Raw genomic sequence first — 18,246 nt, 5'->3', positions numbered from 1 at the left:
GGAGGAGACCACGATGGGGCGACCGTCCTGGTTGCTTTGGAGCACTGGACCTCGGCACTTCCGCCACACCCGGAAGTGCTTGGGCGAAGAGGACCGGGGACACCCAGAGTGCTTCCAGGTGCGCAGCCGGCATTTCTGCCACACTGGGGTGTGGGAGTGTCGGGAAGCACCTGGAGCCCACCCGGGCATGTATATAAGGGGGAGTCGGGTGGAACAGGACAGATCTCAGAGGAGAGTAGCGGAGGCGGACCAGAGACAGAGAAAGGCATTGTGAGAAGGCCTGGACTTGAGCGGTGATTGGTGCTGCAGCACTGGGATTGTGCACTTTGATTCTTGTAAATATAATGTAAAATAAATGTGTGCGGTGAAAACATCATGTCTACCTGTCTGTGCCCGGGCTGTTCCCCACAATATATATATGCACATTGCTTGCTAGTGCCATCCCATTGGAGTCAGACTCATTTTATGCTCTTTAAATGGCTCTTTTAGGCGTCTCATTGTCCATAAAGGGAGTGCTCACCTTTGCCACACTAGATGGAGATCTGTTTGTGACACTACAGGCTTGCCATTTATATAGGTGCCCCTTCTGCTGGTGATGGAATGGCAGCTCACACTATGGGTGACACAACCCTCATCCCATAATTCTCACTTTGAAGTCACTGTCTCCAACAACTACTTCCAACTCCTTGAAACTCTTCAATACGGCAGGGTGATCTTATCTTCTCTTCCGCTGTGGCTGTGCAGCCAGTGATGAGAGCACATTGGCAGAGGTTTTGAGTGCTTTGTTGTCAGATGGTGTAGCAGAAATGTTGAGTGCTGCGCTGGCGTATGGTGTACTTCTGTGCGGTGATCCGTCAATTGTAAGTGAGCATGAGAACTTCCATATCTGGAGCTGCAGATGTACTGGTCTCTGAGATATTTTCCTCCATTCAACTGATATCAGGCATTCCAGGTCCAGCTCGCAGCTTTGAGACTTTCCCTCCATGGCTGCCCTATAACGCCTGGGCAAATCTGCCTTTGTACTTTATCTGCACATTTTTACCACCGGCCCTGCTTCACACAGCTTAGTTGCAGCTTGATCTACCACACTTTTTCCTAATTTCCATGAGCCTGAACACTGCCAGAATCCATGTACTCGGCCCAATGGACTGTACCCAGTGGTGAAGTGTTGGTGGCGCTGCAGAAGTAGCAGTCTCTCAGCTGTCTTCCCACTGTATTGTTTCTGCAATCGACATTCAAGCTGCTGGATCTCAGCCTCGAGACTCTGCAGTAATTCCTCAGAAGTGCCAGACAGGTTTGTTTATAGGTTTTTGCAGCACTAAGCACTTTAAGTCGAACTGCAGGCCTTGTCATCCCACTACTGACACCAAACTAACAAACACTGTGCGATGCGTGCCTGTGCTAACCCAATGGATTCATGCTCATTTTATGCTCTTTACTTGGCTCTGCCAGTTTCAACTTGTCAGCATTGCTACAATATGAAGTAGGTATTCTATAACAGAATAATTAAATTAAACGCATTATCAATAAATCCCACTGCTGACACCAGTGTAGCGACCTTCTGTGTGGGTAGAGGAAGAAAGCAGAAAGATGTGGGAGTTTGAAAAAAATAAAGAAACAGAAAAATGTGTTCTTCTTTAGAATTACAGTAAAGATAAAAAAAAAAGTTAATTGAGTAATATGACAGTAAGGAAAGAATAATCGTTTACATCCTTGAGTGCTATTTCTCCACTGTTATGGCCATGCACAGCAGTTCTGGCGTTTCATTCATGACTTCCACACTTTTGTATCTTTTCAGTCCAGTCCATTACTTCTTGATTCTTCCACCACCCTCTTAAATCTCCCCACCAGGCTTTTTTAACCCCCTTTTTTTTTTAGGGTCTTTTATTAACCCTTTCATCTTTTTGCATAGAGAGCCATGCAATGCCCTCTCCTGTGACCCTCATTGATTGCGTGGAGCCCATTTTCTTTCAGTCCTTTTTGTTTGCAGAGGTTGAAGTCCGCTGGTCACTGACCTTCGTACTGTCTATGCCAAAACAAATTCTGTGTCAGCCACTTATACTTATAGATTGCTGCTTCACAGCCGAGAATCTGCAGTACGAACTAGAAAGAGTCATTTGGAAATGATTGTTTTATTTTGTTTTCTGTTTTATTCCACAACAGACTGCTGCCTTATGCAATACAAGTGAAGTGTGGTTTTCAGCTACCTTATTTCAGATAAAAAAGTGTTCTCACGGACTTCACAACTTTCAGAATCTCCTTTTGTGCATTTGCTTTGACGACGCTGGGTGGCTGCCTTTGTCACTTTGTGCCCAGGTACACTGAGTGAGGTGCCACAGAAATCCCAGGGGTGCAGCCAAGAGAAGGATCTGACCAAGAACTTAACATGAAGCCCACCCTTTACTTTGTGACCTGCCTTATTGCAAGTAAGTACTGGCTTGACATGTGATCGAGTTTCTAAATGTGTTGTTTGCTTTTCAAGAGACAACATAAGCTGGCTGGCATCCTTAACTGGCCAGGTGGGTCTTTTAATGGAAGGTTGGGTGGGTTTTTGACAGGCATTCTGACCAGGTTGATTAGTGGTATCTTTCCTGGTTTGGGAGGCCATTGTAATAGATGGACATTAGGAGACTGCTTCCCAGGGCCATGTGCGTCCCCAGTGCAGTGGGTGGCGATATTCCTCTGCATGCATCCCATTCTGACACACAAAGGGCAGCATGGGAGTTGTAGTTTTGGTGGGCAGCCCTGTTAGGGTCCTTGGGTGGCACTTGGTGGAGTTGCTAGAGGCAGACCCTCCTGTCATGGGTAGATTCCTCCTGATCCGGAACTGCTTCCTGGATGCACTGCAATAGTACCAGAGGTACCTGGGTGAGCTGGAGCTGGGAGACTGGGAAGGACAAAGCTTGTCAGGGAGAAAAGAAAGAAAGAAAGAAAGAAAGAAAGAAAGAAAGAAAGAGAAAGAAAGAAAGAAAGAGAAAGGATTGTGATTCTGCTTGTCTGAAGGTTATCATACTAAAAAGAAGCCTTTGGTTAAGGTAATTTATTATAATAAAACTTTGATTTGAACCTGGGACTTGGAACTGTACAGCTGTGTCTGCAGTTTGGGGTGCTAAATACAAGACAGAAATGAAGAATGAGAGAATATGATGTATGGATGGAATAGAGAAAAAAATAAAGCCCTGTCTGTACTAACAGCAAACAGGTAGGCAGTCCAAAAGTGAGAGTGAGGATTACGACAAAGAATGGAATAGAAGACACAAAAACAACCGCAAATCAAAAGATAGAATCGTCACAGCCAAAATGGCAACCAGAAATGAAGTCAGCTGTCAAATTAAAATTGTAATCAAAAGTAAATTTGTTATATTGGTGGTCCAATCTTGAATACTGAATGATTGCTTGGGGGGCCTTTATACCAGTGCACCTGATATCCTCGAGCGGCGCTGACCAGCTGCCTCATGGGATAGAATGCAGACTTCACAAAATTCCAGCACCTACTGCCAAAACAAAATGGTTTCGTCAGATAATAAATAACTATGCAATGCCTCTAAAATAAAAAATTGCTATGTGTACTTTAATCAGGTCTGAATTGTTTGATTTGTAATTTTAAACTGTGGAGCAGAAGGGGAACTCCAAGGAAAAATGTCTTTGTCCCAAATATCATGAAAGACGCTATAGTACTTCTGATACACCCAGTTAACCAGTGGCACTATAACCAAGGCCCTTTCACTTAGCAGATTTCCCTGATAAGACTGGGTAACACTGCCAGTTTTAAAATATTTTTAAAATATCTTCCTAAACTGGCCAGAAACAATAAATAGATGGCAAGCAAGCCAATAGATGATCAGCTAACTCATTGCTCTCAAACAATTGTAGTGGGCCACCATTTTCACCCCAACCAACCTCCTCTTTAGCCCTTATTGGGTGCGTTCAAATTTAATGTGAGAAGCACCTACTGCAAAAGTCATGTCTGTCTGTCTGTCTGTCTGCATGAAACAATATAGCCCTTCATGGGCCGATTTTGTTGAAATTTGACAGATTTGTTCTTCAAAGTGATTATTAATAATTAATAGTTGGTAGAGAGCACCACAGATGCGATGTTTGCTCTGAGGGTGTTGATGGAGAAATATAGAGAAGGCCAGAAGGAGTTGTAATGCGTCTTTGTGGACCTGAGAAAGCATATTGACAGGGTGCATCGAAAGGAGTTGTGGTATGGTATGAGGAAGTCGGGAGTGGCCGAGAAGTACTTAAGAGTTGTACAGGATATGTACGAGGGAAGTGTGACCATGGTGAGGTCTGCGGTAGGAGTGAGAGATACATTCAAGGTGGAGGTGGGATTACATCAGGGATCGGCTCTGAGCACTTTCTTATTTGCAATGGTGATGGACAGGTTGACAGACGAGATTAGACAGGAGTCCCCGTGGACTGTGATGTTTGCTGATGACATTGTGATCTGTAGCGATAGTAGGGAGCAGGTTGAGGAGACCCTGGAGAGGTGGAGATCTGCTCTAGAGAGGAGAGAAATGAAGGTCAGTAGGACCACCAAGACAGAATACGTGTGTGAATGAGAGGGAGGTCAGTGGAATGGTGAGGATGCAGGGAGTAGAGCTGGTGAAGGTGGAGGAGTTTAAATACTTGGGATCAATAGTACAGAGTAATGGGGAATGTGGAAGAGAAGTGAAAAAGAGAGTGCAGGCAGGGTGGAGTGGGTGGAGAAGAGTGTCAGGAGTGATTTGTGACAGACGGGTATCAGCAAGAGTGAAAGGGAAAATCTACGGTGGCACTAACCAGAAAGCAGGAGACAGCGCTGGAGGTGGCAGAGTTAAAGATGCTAAGATTTGTATTGGGTGTGACGAGGATGGACATGATTAGAAATGAGGACATTAGAGGGTCAGCTCAGGCGGGACGGTTGGGAGACAAAGTCAGAGAGACGAAATTACATTGGTTTGACATGTGGGAGAGGAGAGATGAGGGGTATATTGGGAGAGGGATGCTAAGGATAGAGCTGACAGGTAAGAGGAGAAGAAGAAGGCCTAAGCGAAGGTTTATGGATGTGGTGAGAGAAGACATGCAGATGATGGGTGTAACAGAACAAGATTATTATTATTATCATTATTATTATTATAACTGAACAAGATACAGAGCAAAGAATGATATGGAAGAAGATGATCCGCTGTGGCCACCCATAATGGGAGCAGCCGAAAGAAGAAGAAGAAGAACAGTTGGTAATAATGATAATTAATAAAAGGAAATTACCAATACTTATATTATTTTATAATAATTTAATTAATTAGATAATTCGTTAGTAATAACTAATAATTTGAAATACTTATTATTCAAAGAGTTTTGTCTGTACAGTTCAATTTTCATTGAAATTCAGAATTTGAAAAACTCCTAAAATCACACTTTTTTAATTTTTCTTTTTTCTACTTTGTTCTCCTCTTAATACCCTAGATATGCATAGAATTATTACTCTCTTCAGTTAATCTACAATCATTATTAATCTTTACTTTTCTCTGTTCTCTTTTGTGGTTCCTCCAGGGTGGTGTTCTACACCACCACTACCTGATCAAAGTCCTGAGCTGCCGCCTGTGATGTTTGAATTGAAAGTCGATACCCCAACTTATCACACGGCCGTCTGTGTCGAATCTTCTAAGACCAAGCCTAAAAAAAATGAAAGAGTGACTTAATAACCTTTACGTTAGTTAAAATGGGCCTGGGTGGACTTTTGCCCTGAAACCCAGATTTATTTATTTTTCTTCAGTTTAACTTGAGTTTACTTTTCATTTTTCTCTCCACCTTGGCCATCCGACTTTATCATTGGACATTCATTTAGAATCTTTTAAAATGATTTCATATTTAAGGGCTCTTCTCTTAATGAACTATCTTTCTTATGTATGTGTGCATTATTTATTTAACTATTACTCTTATCTAAATTTATTTTGTTTTTCTTTGCATGTAACTACTTTTTCGACATCTTGTAAAGTACTTTAAGTTAGATCTTTTCTATGAAAATGTGCTATAGACATAAATGTTGCTGTTTAAAGGTTTTGAACAGACTGTGCTGTACAAACTTTTTGAAATGTCAAAATCTCTTATAGAAAAGCTATGGTGAATCTGCAAACTCAAACATTCTTAAAACAGAGGAACGTTCTGCTCAGACGTTTGTCATGAATGAGTTTAATGTTGTGAGAAGTCAAGCAAAATGACACCTTTTATTGGCTAACCAAAAAGATTACCATATGCGCTGTGTGATGACATTCATTCTTTTCCTCCCTCTGCAGACTGGAAGACTAACAGCTCCCTTCCACCAACATTGCTTACGGTGTCTATCCACCTGGACCCAACTCTTCTTCTCTGGTTGCCTTAAGACCATCTTAGGCAATTGCGTTAGGACTCCAATCTGAAGGACACTCTTTTAGGCATTTCACGTGTTGTGAAAAGGCGCGTTATAGGCGTCCAACCCAGCACAAAGAGACAGGAAGGCACGTGTAAAAATAAAATAAAGATGTATTTTCTTCACCCGTGGGGCACGTCTTCCCCGTGTCCCACAGACACAGCACATTCCCAAAAGCACTTCAAATAAATCAAAATAAAGCACACCACACTCTTCTTCTTCCTCCGCCACTCCTCCCAGGCAACCTCGTCCTCCTCCTCCCGACTCTGGCTCCCGGAGTGGTGGCTGCTGGCTCCTTTTATAGTCCACCCGGAAGTGCTCCAGATGGTTGACTGCTGAGTTCCGGCTGCACTTCCGGGTGTGGCGAATACGCTGCCCAGGGCGGCTCAGGAGTCCCAGCTGCAGCACCCCCTGGAGGTGCCTGTGGGACCCAACAGGGCTGCACCCAACTCCAATTCCCATGGAGCCCTGCAGGAAACCGAGGCACTGCTCCAACCAAGGGGAGCTGCCATCTAGTGTCCAACCACATTATTTATTTTGAAATCTTTTTATTTTCAGTTATACCCGGTTCGCCTAAGGGTGCCCCAGAGACACTTTGACAGTCTCTGTCATGTTTTTTACAATAGTTCTTAAATTATGGGTCACAACCCATTTTTGGGTCGCATGTTCTCTGAATTTTGTTTAGGCAGAGTGTTGATTAACAATTATACTCTTTGGGAAAGGGACGCATGAAGTTTGTGGAGTGTTTTATGATGCGTCATTTCGCTGTTACCTCAGGGGGGGCGGAGTTTAAGAGCCACAGCTCCAGTGGTGTGACTTCCAGAGGTCACATACCATTTGCCAGAGGGTCACATAGCGATTGAGAGGCACCATACCACAACTGCCTACATATAACTTGCTAAAGGAAAAAACAGGTTTGGACAATACAGAATTTGGAGAGATGGTTTAAATATTTAATTTTAAGCAATTCATCTTTCATAGTGAACTTTTCTAAAGATCTTTTTCCAAAGCCATTGATATTTTAGGACACAATTTAAGAGAAGATGACAATAATTGAAAAGGAGGTGATTTGGAGGAATGCAATAAAAAGTGGGCATCTTCTGTTCAGGTTTCAGAGGGTTTGGGCAGATCAATGGGCAAAGGGAGAGAGCAGAGTTCAGGACCTTATAGTCATCTGAAGGCTGGCATGGAAAAGACAAGAAAGAAAAAGAAGGTTAAAATTAAGAAAGACAGATCAATCAAATTAGGAGAAATTAATAAAAAAAAAACAAATAAAAGAAAAAAGAAATCCATTTCGTGAAAAAAAGTGACCCGACATTTGCGAGATAGACATATGAGCGCCGATTAAAACGTGGCGTCAAAATCGCACAGACAAAATCACGCTGACAAAATCACGAAAGTTTCATTAAATATGAATTACTAGTTTAAAGCATATATAATAATATTTATTTTAGAAGTCAGTATTATGAGACGCGGCATGCCATCAGCACGGCCCGCAGATAGTCCTTAAGATCACGCCCTGCATGTAGGAAGAATTACAGCAAGACGTCGTGAAAGTTGAGCATATTTAGACTTGCTGGCTGCCTGACTGCTGCTAATTCCGCTTTGTATACGACGCGTTATGCCAACCCTCGACTGAGTTATTTGTTCACGGCATACCATCAGCAGTTATAACAGTTATATCCAAGCACATAATGTGTACATAATGTGCACGTACGCATCACACTCGCTTGGCCTCTCTCGCGATTTTGTCGTGGCGATTTTTTCGGCGCGCATTTGTCGAAAACCAGTTAGCAAGTTTGTCAGCGCTCATTTGTCCGTCACAGTTTTGTCGGCGCTCAGATGTCAATCGCGCTTTTGTCGGTGAACTGTGAAAAAATGTGTGAAAACTGCAGCTCATCTCAAGTTTTCCTTTCTCTTCAGTTTCAGGACTCACCAGCCATGCTGAAGTGATTGAAGTACAGGGAGTGGAAGGAGAAAACGTGAAAATTGACTGCAAATATCCAAAGGGGTTTGAAAATTATGAGAAATATCTGACCGATGTTCGATACAAGCGGAACAACGCACTGATCAGAGCAAAGAAACCCAACACTCTGGTGACGGAGGGTCGCTACACTATGTACGACAACACGGCCACGAGAGTTTTTACCATAACCATCAAGGAGGCGCAAATGAGTGATGCCAAGACGTATTGGTGTGCAGTGGAGAGGACCTTTAGGGATGACTACACCGAGGTCAAGCTCACTGTCCGCCCAGGTAGGAAAACTTTCTGATTTAACATCAGTTCGGCTCTCTTTGACCAGCACAATTTGACTGTCTTGATGTCCTCTTGCTGGCTATGTTACCTTCCTGTTAGGCCTTATTTCTCCATAAATGGAAGACTCAACCCAGTGAAATGTTGTGTCTCAGCTCTGAGCTTTCAGCCAAGTTTGTATGGAGGTTCAAGTGGAATGGTAAGCAATCGATTAGGCCAACAAAGAGGAAGGAACTCATTTGTTTTTTAAATTGTTTTATTAAATAGCCCAAACAGTACCAGCCAAGGCCTGGCCCACTCCAAATCTGAATGTTGACATTTAAGTACAGAATTGTTTTAGCCCTTTATGATAAAATATCCATGGATGTGTCTATTGTAGTAGATGATTTAACATCCTATTAAAGAAAGAGACAGGACAAATCAGTCATCAAGCAGGAGAAAAGCTGTTCATCGTATCTTTTAATTACTCCTTAGCAAAATACCTTGGAGGGAGCGTTCTTCAAAAGTAGTCCGTTACAGCCTGGTCAGATTGATCAGAATGGTCAGAGAATTAAAGGATAGAGGTTTGTTTTATAAGCTATTAAATTTACATACAGTGTCAATCAATGCATACATTGTACTGTGGTTGGTTTTTTGGGTTACACCCAAATGATTTATATAAAATAAAAGTCATGTTATATTATATTCTGGTTCTTCTTATACCTTTGAGTTGCGCCATCAGCCTTGACATTTCTGTGTATATAACAATTGTCCATTCTGGTTGCTTACAGGACATCTGCTGATTTCTTAGTCATCCTTCAGTACACTTTGTATATTACATCAGCCTTTCTTCTGGTACATTATTTACTTGACCATCTCAGTATTTTTTCCTAAACCACTTCTTATATCTCAGTGTACATTTTGTTGTTCACTTGACCTTTATCTGGTTTCCTGGTGTGCCTGAACAGATTTCTGACATTTATTACGCGTTTATGCTATTTAAAGAGGCGGCCTTAGGAGTACGCGGGGCCTTGGGCGAGTGTCATATGTGGGGCTGAGAGCCATAAGTGTAGGCTATATACTGTACCACCACACTCACGGGCTTGTCCGCCTCTAATGCTGTACGCCTTATTATTGTTAAAAAACATGGTGCCTTATGTAGGTACCATTGGCCGTTTGATTACTTTACGTATTGTAATTGTTCTTGACTCTTTTCACCCAAAAGCAAGAAACATGATTTCTCACTCTATATTTCGACAAGAAAGAAGAGTCGAGATAAGGCCATATGGAGACACCTGCATGGTATTAGCGTCACCTTCTTTGCTGACCCAGTATAAATCTGAAACTGAAGAGCGTAATTATTACGGTATTTTGAAACCAAAAATGTCGTGCTAAGAGCTTTTTTGGTTATTGGTATAGATGCCGGGAAAGGCATCTAAAGTAACAAGTCCTCGTTTATGAGTGGTTTCCGAAGAAATCCACCACGTACCGTATTTCAGTCTATAACGGATCTGAATGTCTTGCAGAGGCCCGCATATTTGTATGATGAGCTGACGGTGACAAAAGAATCTCCTATCGCGGGGCCCCCCTCAGGCGCAGGCCACCTCTGCTATTTATTTAAGATGAATGCTATGTTGAGGCGGCACGGTGGCGCAGTGGGTAGCACTACTGCCTCGCAGTTAGGAGACCTGGGTTTGCTCCCCAGGTCCTCCCTGCATGGAGTTTGCATGTTCTCCCTGTGTCTGTGTGGGTTTCCTCCGGGTGCTCCGGTTTCCTCCCACAGTCCAAAGACATGTAAGGTTAGATGCATTGGCGACCCTAAATTGTCCCTGGTGTATGCTTGCCCTGTGGTGGGCTGGCACCCTGCCCGAGGTTTGATTCCTGCCTTGAGCCCTGTGTTGTCTGGGATTGGCTCCAGCAGACCCCCGTGACCCTGTGTTGGGATATAGCCGGTTGGATAATGAATGGACGCAATGCTATGTTACCCTAAAATTATTCTTCTACATATCACAGAGGTCTCAAGGTGTAAGAACTATTTACAAGTTATTTAAGTTATATTAAATGTTTGCCTATATATTAGAGCATAGTCTATGGGAGGTTCTTATTATTCCCATAAGCTGAATTGAATCGGTATATTCCCGCTATTTCACATCTCTCTGACTAGGGATTAGTCTAAGTTAGTCGCCTGCCTTGCCTTGAGTAAGGCATGGAGGGCGCACAGTTTTAAACCGTGCTTTAATGTGCCCCATAGTATGTAACGCAACATGCTATGCTGAACGTGTGGTGCCGTACGTTTACAGCGTACTGAAGGCGAAGTGAAGCATCTTTAAGTATAGAAACATCTGAGGTTTGACAAGAAAAGCTAAGTTCAAAGAAGAGACATTTTTTCCTATTTTTTTGCCTTTAATTCTATCTGTGTAACAACCTTTTTCTATATTCTTGTGTGGATGGTTTGCTTTGAGTTTTCACTAAATCTTTTAAAATTAACTTGTGGACTGAGAGATTTCCTTTGGCTCGTGTTTGATCCTGCCTTACTCACAAGCAGCTACACAAGGGTTACATCCCAGTTTTGACCCCTGATTATACTTTTTATATTATGTACATTAAAGAACCATCAACAACAAATCAAACCAAATCAAATTAATAATACATTGAACAATTGTAAAACTAAAGTTAAATAAATCGGACGTTGCAGCTGCATGAATAAAAGGTAAAGTATCACTTCCGGTTAATGGAAATTGCCCAAAAGTTGACAGAAATCTATGTTTTGTACCTATTTCTTGTATGCAAAATTTGATTGACCTGAGTGAAAGTGCACTCAAGTTATCGTGTTACACACACAGAGGCACAAAGACATAATTCCAAAAATGGTATTTTCGGACTCAGGGAAGGTATAAAACATCGAGATTCATCAAAGTCTCGAAATGGAATTTTTGGAGCATTCCAGTACTTTCCCTACACTTCATATACGAGAAGGTCAGGAAGGTCTAAAATGTTGAGATTCATCAAAATCTCGACATAGAATCTTTGGATGATTACAATACTTTTCTTATAGTTCGTATACGAGAAAGTAAAGATGTATCTCCAGCTCTGTTTACTCAATAGAAGTTATAACAGCCAAGTGAAAGACGTAATAACAACAGTAGCGTAACAGCGTAAGTAGGCAGCGGTATATTATGTGCATCATCTAATATAGCGAAGGCTAAATGATGGGTTATGACAGCAGAGAGGTGTAGCTGCCTTTTGGGTTAGGGTTAGGGACTATTTGTGGAAGTGGACTGCAAGATTTAGAGAGTAGAATAGTGTAACAGTGGCGTAGCGTAACAGATATGCGTAGATCATTATTCAGGCCAGCAGGGCTATGCAGGAAGATAGGTGGGCCACTCTACCAACTTTTCTTGTAGGTACCGCTTTGAGGCTGGTCCAAAAATTGGCCTGCTGGGTTGAAAGGGTTAAACGAAGAGGAATATGTACTGGCACATCATTAGTTTAGACAGGATATAAAGTTAATGGTCGGCACACCAGCTTTAACAAGAAATAAGATGGCCAGCTGAACAAACCAAAGAGAAATACAAGGCCAAAATGAGACTAACCACAGATTAGTTAAATATGGAATTGCTCTGCTGTTAATTGAAACAACGCCTAGATCTGAAGATCACCTCCACTTAGTTGCGTACTACATGGACTGGCCATGATCTGCTGCTGATACGATACCATCACTCCAGGAGTACAATGAGATTCTAACCTTCTCCCACAGACAAATCATGGTAATGTTACCAAATAACAGATATTGAATGCAGGAGTATACATTAAATACAACATCAGATGTGTAGGCAGCGTACAACAGGTCCTCGCATGCAGTGGTCAGTACAAGTGGATGAGGGCAAAAAATGTCCAGTGTAACAAAGGCACTATATAGATGCCTGGCCCAGCACAGATAGACACGGGAGGCACGTCTACAATAAATAAACTTTTATTTTTTCTTCATCTGTGGGTACACCTCTTCCCCGTGTCCCACAGGCAATACACAGTCCCAAGCACAAATGTGCAATTAAAGCAACTTTCTTCTGCACCACCACTCCTCCCAGGCAACCTTGTTTTCCTCCACCCAACTCTGGCCCATCTACTGGAGTGAGATTGGCTCCTTATATGCAGTACCTGGATGTGCTCCAGGTGCTCAGTGACGATCTTCCGGTGGCACTTCCTGGTGTGGCGGAAGTGCCGCATGAGCACCCGGAAGCACTCCGGGTGTCCCTGGAATTACTTTTGGCAGCACCCCCAAGTGTGGGGGAAGTGCTGCCCTCCAGGGTTCCACAATTGTCTGGGCGCCCCCTGGCGGTGGCCACAGGCCCCAAGAGGGATGAGCTTCCCACCTCTGTTCCAGTGGCCCCCAAGCAGACCGGGGGGCTGCCCTCTCGTGGCCCAGGGGAGGCATTGTCCCTCTCGTGGACCGTCCAGGCGTCCAGGCCACACCAGTAACACGAATGCTAACAGTTTTGTAATATTTTCTGGAAGATCAAACAATCAGAAACAACACTGAACCAGCAACCATTAAATTTAATGTCCAGGGAATATATATGTTGATATACTTTGTTAATCCCTGAGGGGAAATTGTCTTTTTTCATTACCTTTGGGGGTTAGAGTGCAATTTACCATTAAAAGAAAAAGCAGACTTGGGGAATACAAACTATGGAGGGATGATTTCAAAGTATTTATTTTAATCAGTTTATCTTTCATACAGAGGTCTGCTACAGATTGCTTTCCAAAGTCATCGTATACGCAACACACAATGAAAACAAATGAAGAAATACATTAATGTTATGCCAAGAATTGGAATAAGGGGGTTAAAGGAGTTTAAGGTTTAAAGAACAGTGGTGGGCGAGTGAAATTAAAGGTGGGCGTCTTCTGTTCAGAGTTCAGGGTTGGAATATCAGCGGGCAGAAGGAAGGTGTAGAGTTGAATGAAATGTGTGACAGGACTTCATGGTCATCTAAGGGCTGGTTTGGGAAAAGCTAGAAAAAAATACAAAGAGGAATGAGAAGAAGAGAACCATGAAAGACAAATAAAGTAAAGTTGGAGAAGTAAATAAAAACCTAAATGAAAAAAAAATGAATCAGGTCAATAAAAGATATGTGACAACAGCAGCTTTTCTTAAGTATTCCTTTCTCTTTAATTATAGGAGTCAAAAGCTACACAGGACAGGAAGGAGGAAGTGTGAAGATTGAGTGCAGATATCCAGAAGGGTTTGAAAATTATGAAAAATACCTGACAGATGTTCGATATAAGCAGAATAACGCCCTGATCAGAGCAAACAAACATAACGCTCTGGTGACGGAGGGCCGCTACTCTCTGTATGACAACACCTTGGAGAGAGTTTTCACCGTGACCATCAAGGAGCTGCAAATGAGTGATGCCGGGACATACTGGTGTGCAGTGGAGAGGACCCTGAATGATGACTACACCGAGGTCAAGCTCACTGTCCAACCAGGTAGGAAACGCTTCTGATTTAATTTCAGTTTGACCAGCACACTGAAGTGCCCCGTCTGCCTCTTGCTGGCTATGTGACCCTCCTGTTGTTGTGGAGGAATCATCTTCAGAAAGAAAACAAGAAGAGTCTTCTGATAGGCAAACAGAATTTAGACTTTATTGCAGAGAATAGGAAACCACTGCAGAGCACATAAAGCCATCTCAGTTCATGAAATGAGCCCAGTGGATCGGATGCGGCTTGTTTTTATTTCAGTTCTAATACAACAACAACAACAACATTTATTTATATAGCACATTTTCATACAAAAAGTGCTTTACATATTAAAGAATAGGAAAATGAAAGACACAATTATAAAACAAAATAAATCAACATTAATTAACATCGAATAAGAGTAAGGTTCAATGGCCAGGGGGGACAGAAAAACAAAAAACTCCAGACGGCTGGAGAAAAATAAAATCTGTAGGGATTCCAGACCATGATACCGCCCAGTCCCTCTGGGCATTCTACCTAACATAAATGAAACAGTCCTCTTTGGATTTAGGATTCTCACGGAAGGGCTTGATGATGATGATGGTCACGTAGAGTTCTGCCTTTTAATCCGTCCATCATTGTTGGAGCATCATTAAGCTTTGAGTAGGTGGAGGTGACGAAGGCCACCACCACAAAGAGACCGGAAAAAGAAACAGAAAAGAGAGTAGGGGTCAGTACCAATTTTAGAGCCACCATGAATAGTTATTATGATGAATTGAACATATAGAGTATCAGGATTAAGTTAAATTAAGATTAAAATGAAGTTATAAAAAGGCCATGTTAAAGTAATGTGTTTTCAGCAGTGTTTTAAAGTGCTCTACTGTATCAGCCTGGTGAATTCCTATTGGCAGGCTATTCCAGATTTTAGGTGCATAGCAGCAGAAGGCCGCCTCACCACTTCTTTTAAGTTTTGTTCTTGGAATTCTAAGGAGACACTCATTTGAGGATCTAAGGTTACGATTTGGAATATAAGGTGTCAGACATTATATATTATATATATAAGATGGGGCGAGATTATTTAAGGCTTTATAAACCATAAGCAGAATTTTAAAGTCAATTCTGAATGACACAGGTAACCAGTGTAGTGACATTAAAACTGGAAAAATGTGTTCTGATTTTCTTTTCCTAGTTAGGATTCTAGCAGCTGCATTCTGCACTAGTTGCAAACGATTTATATCTTTTGGGTAGTCCTGAGAGGAGTGCGTTACAGTAATCTAGTCGACTGAAAACAAACGTGAACTAATTTCTCAGCATCTTTCAGTGATATAAGAGGTCTAACTTTACTTATGTTTCTTAAGTGAAAAATGCTGTCCTAATGATCTGATTAATATGTGATTTAAAATTCAGATTACAGTCAACAATCACCCCTAAGCTTTTTACCTCCGTCTTGACTTTTAATCCTAATGTATCCAGTTTATTTCTAATAGCCTCATTGTATCCATTATTGCTGATCACTAAAATTTCAGTTTTCTTTATTTAACTTGAGAAAATTACTATTCATCCATTCTGAGATACAAGTCAGACATTGTGTTAGTGAATCAATAGAATCAGGGTCATCAGGTGCTATTGATAAGTACAGCTGTGTGTCATCAGCATAGCTGTGGTAGCTCACGTTGTGCCCTGAGATAATCTGACCTAACGGAAGCATGTAGATTGAGAATAACAGGGACCCAGGATAGAGCCTTGTGGAACACCATATTGATATCATGTGTCTTCGAGTTGTAATTCCCACAACTAACAAAAATTTTCTCCCTGTCAGGTAGGATTCAAACCAATTTAAGACACTGCCAGAGAGGCCCACCCATTGACTAAGGCGATTTCTAAGAATGTTGTGATCAATGGTGTCAAATGCAGCACTCAGATCTAAGAGGATGAGAACAGATAAATGGCCTCTGTCTGCATTTACCCGCAAGTCATTTACTACTTTAACGAGTGCAGTTTCTGTGCTGTGATTTGTTCTAAAACCTGACTGAAATTTATCAAGAATAGCATGTTTATTTAGGTGGTCATTTAACTGCATAATGACTGCCTTCTCTAGAACTTTACTTAAGAAAGGCAGGTTAGAGATGGGTCTAAAATTTTCAAGAGCTGAGGGGTCAAGATTATGTTTCTTAAGTAGGGGTTTAACTACAGCAGTCTTAAGACAGTCTGGGAAGACCCCAGTATCTAGTGACAATTTACTATGTCAAGAACATTATCAATTAGCACGCCTGATACTTCTTTGAAAAACCTTGTTGGTATCGGGTCAAGGACGCAGGTGGAGGGTTTTAATTGAGAGATTATTTTTTTAAATCAGGTAAATCTATCCTAGTGAAAGAGTTTAATTTGTTTATAACAGGATGCTGGGGTTTAGGAGGATCCTTAGTGTTGGAGGGATATACTATGTTATTTCTAATATCATTAATTTTTTGATTGAAGAATACAGCGACAGCCTCACAGGTTTCACTGGAAGCACTTAGGAGGCATTCCTTTGAGCTACCTGGGTTTAGTAGGCGATCAATTGTGAAAATAAGACTCTGGGATTACTAGCATTGTTATTTATAATCTTGAGAAATAGCAGCGTCTCTCAAGACGGACAGTGTTATTGTATTCTGTTATTTTGACTTTTAATATTTCGTGGTGGATAGTAAGTTTAGTCTTCCTCCATTGACGCTCAGCTCTACGGCATGTTCTCTTTAAATCAGACACTCTTTGGGTCTTCCATGGTATAACAATGCTAGAAGATTTTTTCACTGTCTTTTCAGGTGCAACTATGTCAACAGCAGCTCTCACTTTAGAATTAAATCTTTCCACCTTACTATTTACATTGTCCTCGCTATTATAGCTGGCACTATAAACGGACTGATTGCTTAAAATGTTTGTAAGTTTTAAAGCTGCTGCCGAGTCAAAGAAGCGTTTTTTAACAATATGCTTCTCATGAGTGTTTTTTATCATTATTTCTATATTAAAAAGTAGAAGAAAATGGTCTGATAGACCAATATCAATGATCTGTTTTATATCAACTTTCAGTCCTTTAGTAATCACTAAGTCTAATGTATGACCTGCTTTATGTGTAGGCTGATTTATGAGTTGTCTCAAATCAAAAGAATCCAGGAGGTTCATAAATTCTTTTACTTTTAGATCACACTGATTATCTATATGAAAATTAAAGTCGCCAACTATTAGGAGTGTGTCATAATTAGTAATTAAAATTGACATTAAGTCAGAGAATTCCTCAAAAAATGACGCGTTATATTTAGGAGGTCTATACACGGATAATCACAAAAGCATCTCCGTTTCGTACATTTTTCTTGTCATCAGCTTTACATTTTATTTTCATAATAATGACCTTGTGCTATAGATAGATAGATAGATAGATAGATAGATAGATAGATAGATAGATACTTTATTAATCCTGAGGTGAAATTCACATAGCAATTACCACACCTTGTAAACACTATCTCCCCTAATAATCATCAATCTTTTCATAGACCTCATTAGGACTCGAACGTCGTACTTGCCGCCTGGCCCAGAGATGACCATCACCTGATCATCTTTTACATTCTTCACATTCTCACATTCCTAATCTTGAGATAATAAAAAAATTGGTGGCCTTTTATTTAATCCATCGTCATCTTTAAGTTGAAATCAGGATGACTCACATATGCAAAACTGAACTGTTCAGTTAATAATTGCTTGTTGCACGAGTATCCCATAAGACTAAAATCATAGGCAGCTGTGCTGTTAAGCTCAGCACGCAGCTTCACTGATAAGGGCTGAGCCGCTGGAGCTGGAAGCAGGCAGGCAGCCTTGAGCAGGCAAGAACAGTCCTTCCTGACAGCTTGGAAAAAGCCTTTACTAAGTAACCCTTAAATTCTTATATTGCTCAAAGAAACATGATATAATATGTTTTGCTTTAACTTGATTAATTAAGGTATTCATTCATGAGGAAGGACTGATATATACACTTAAATATGCAATAACTAGCTGTGTAAGCCCGTGCTGTAAAAAGCACAGGTTCCTAGAAACTATTGAAATCATCAGAAAAAAAATAGAAATGCAGAGATGTCAGATAATTGAATGGAACTACTCTGGGCGTCTCTCTCCTAGGAGGATTCGTTT

General features: G+C 41.3%; 1 protein-coding gene across 1 annotated transcript in view; it reads left to right on the top strand.

Annotated features, from left to right (window-relative positions):
- Positions 1 to 2,058: 2,058 nt before the first annotated feature.
- LOC120526280 (polymeric immunoglobulin receptor-like) overlaps positions 2,059 to 18,246 on the top strand; it is a 51,310-nt gene continuing 35,122 nt past the window's right edge. The window contains exons 1-3 of the mRNA XM_039749388.1: positions 2,059 to 2,426; positions 8,318 to 8,650; positions 13,807 to 14,115. Of these exons, the coding sequence (XP_039605322.1) occupies positions 2,387 to 2,426; positions 8,318 to 8,650; positions 13,807 to 14,115 (682 nt within the window). The 5' untranslated portion in view covers positions 2,059 to 2,386. The remainder of the gene's footprint in view (positions 2,427 to 8,317; positions 8,651 to 13,806; positions 14,116 to 18,246) is intronic.

The sequence above is a fragment of the Polypterus senegalus genome, chromosome 3 (assembly GCF_016835505.1).
Source record: "Polypterus senegalus isolate Bchr_013 chromosome 3, ASM1683550v1, whole genome shotgun sequence".
NCBI classification, from domain to species: domain Eukaryota; kingdom Metazoa; phylum Chordata; class Cladistia; order Polypteriformes; family Polypteridae; genus Polypterus; species Polypterus senegalus.
Note: the sequence above shows the minus strand (reverse complement) of the source record. Positions and strands in the feature narration are given on the sequence as shown.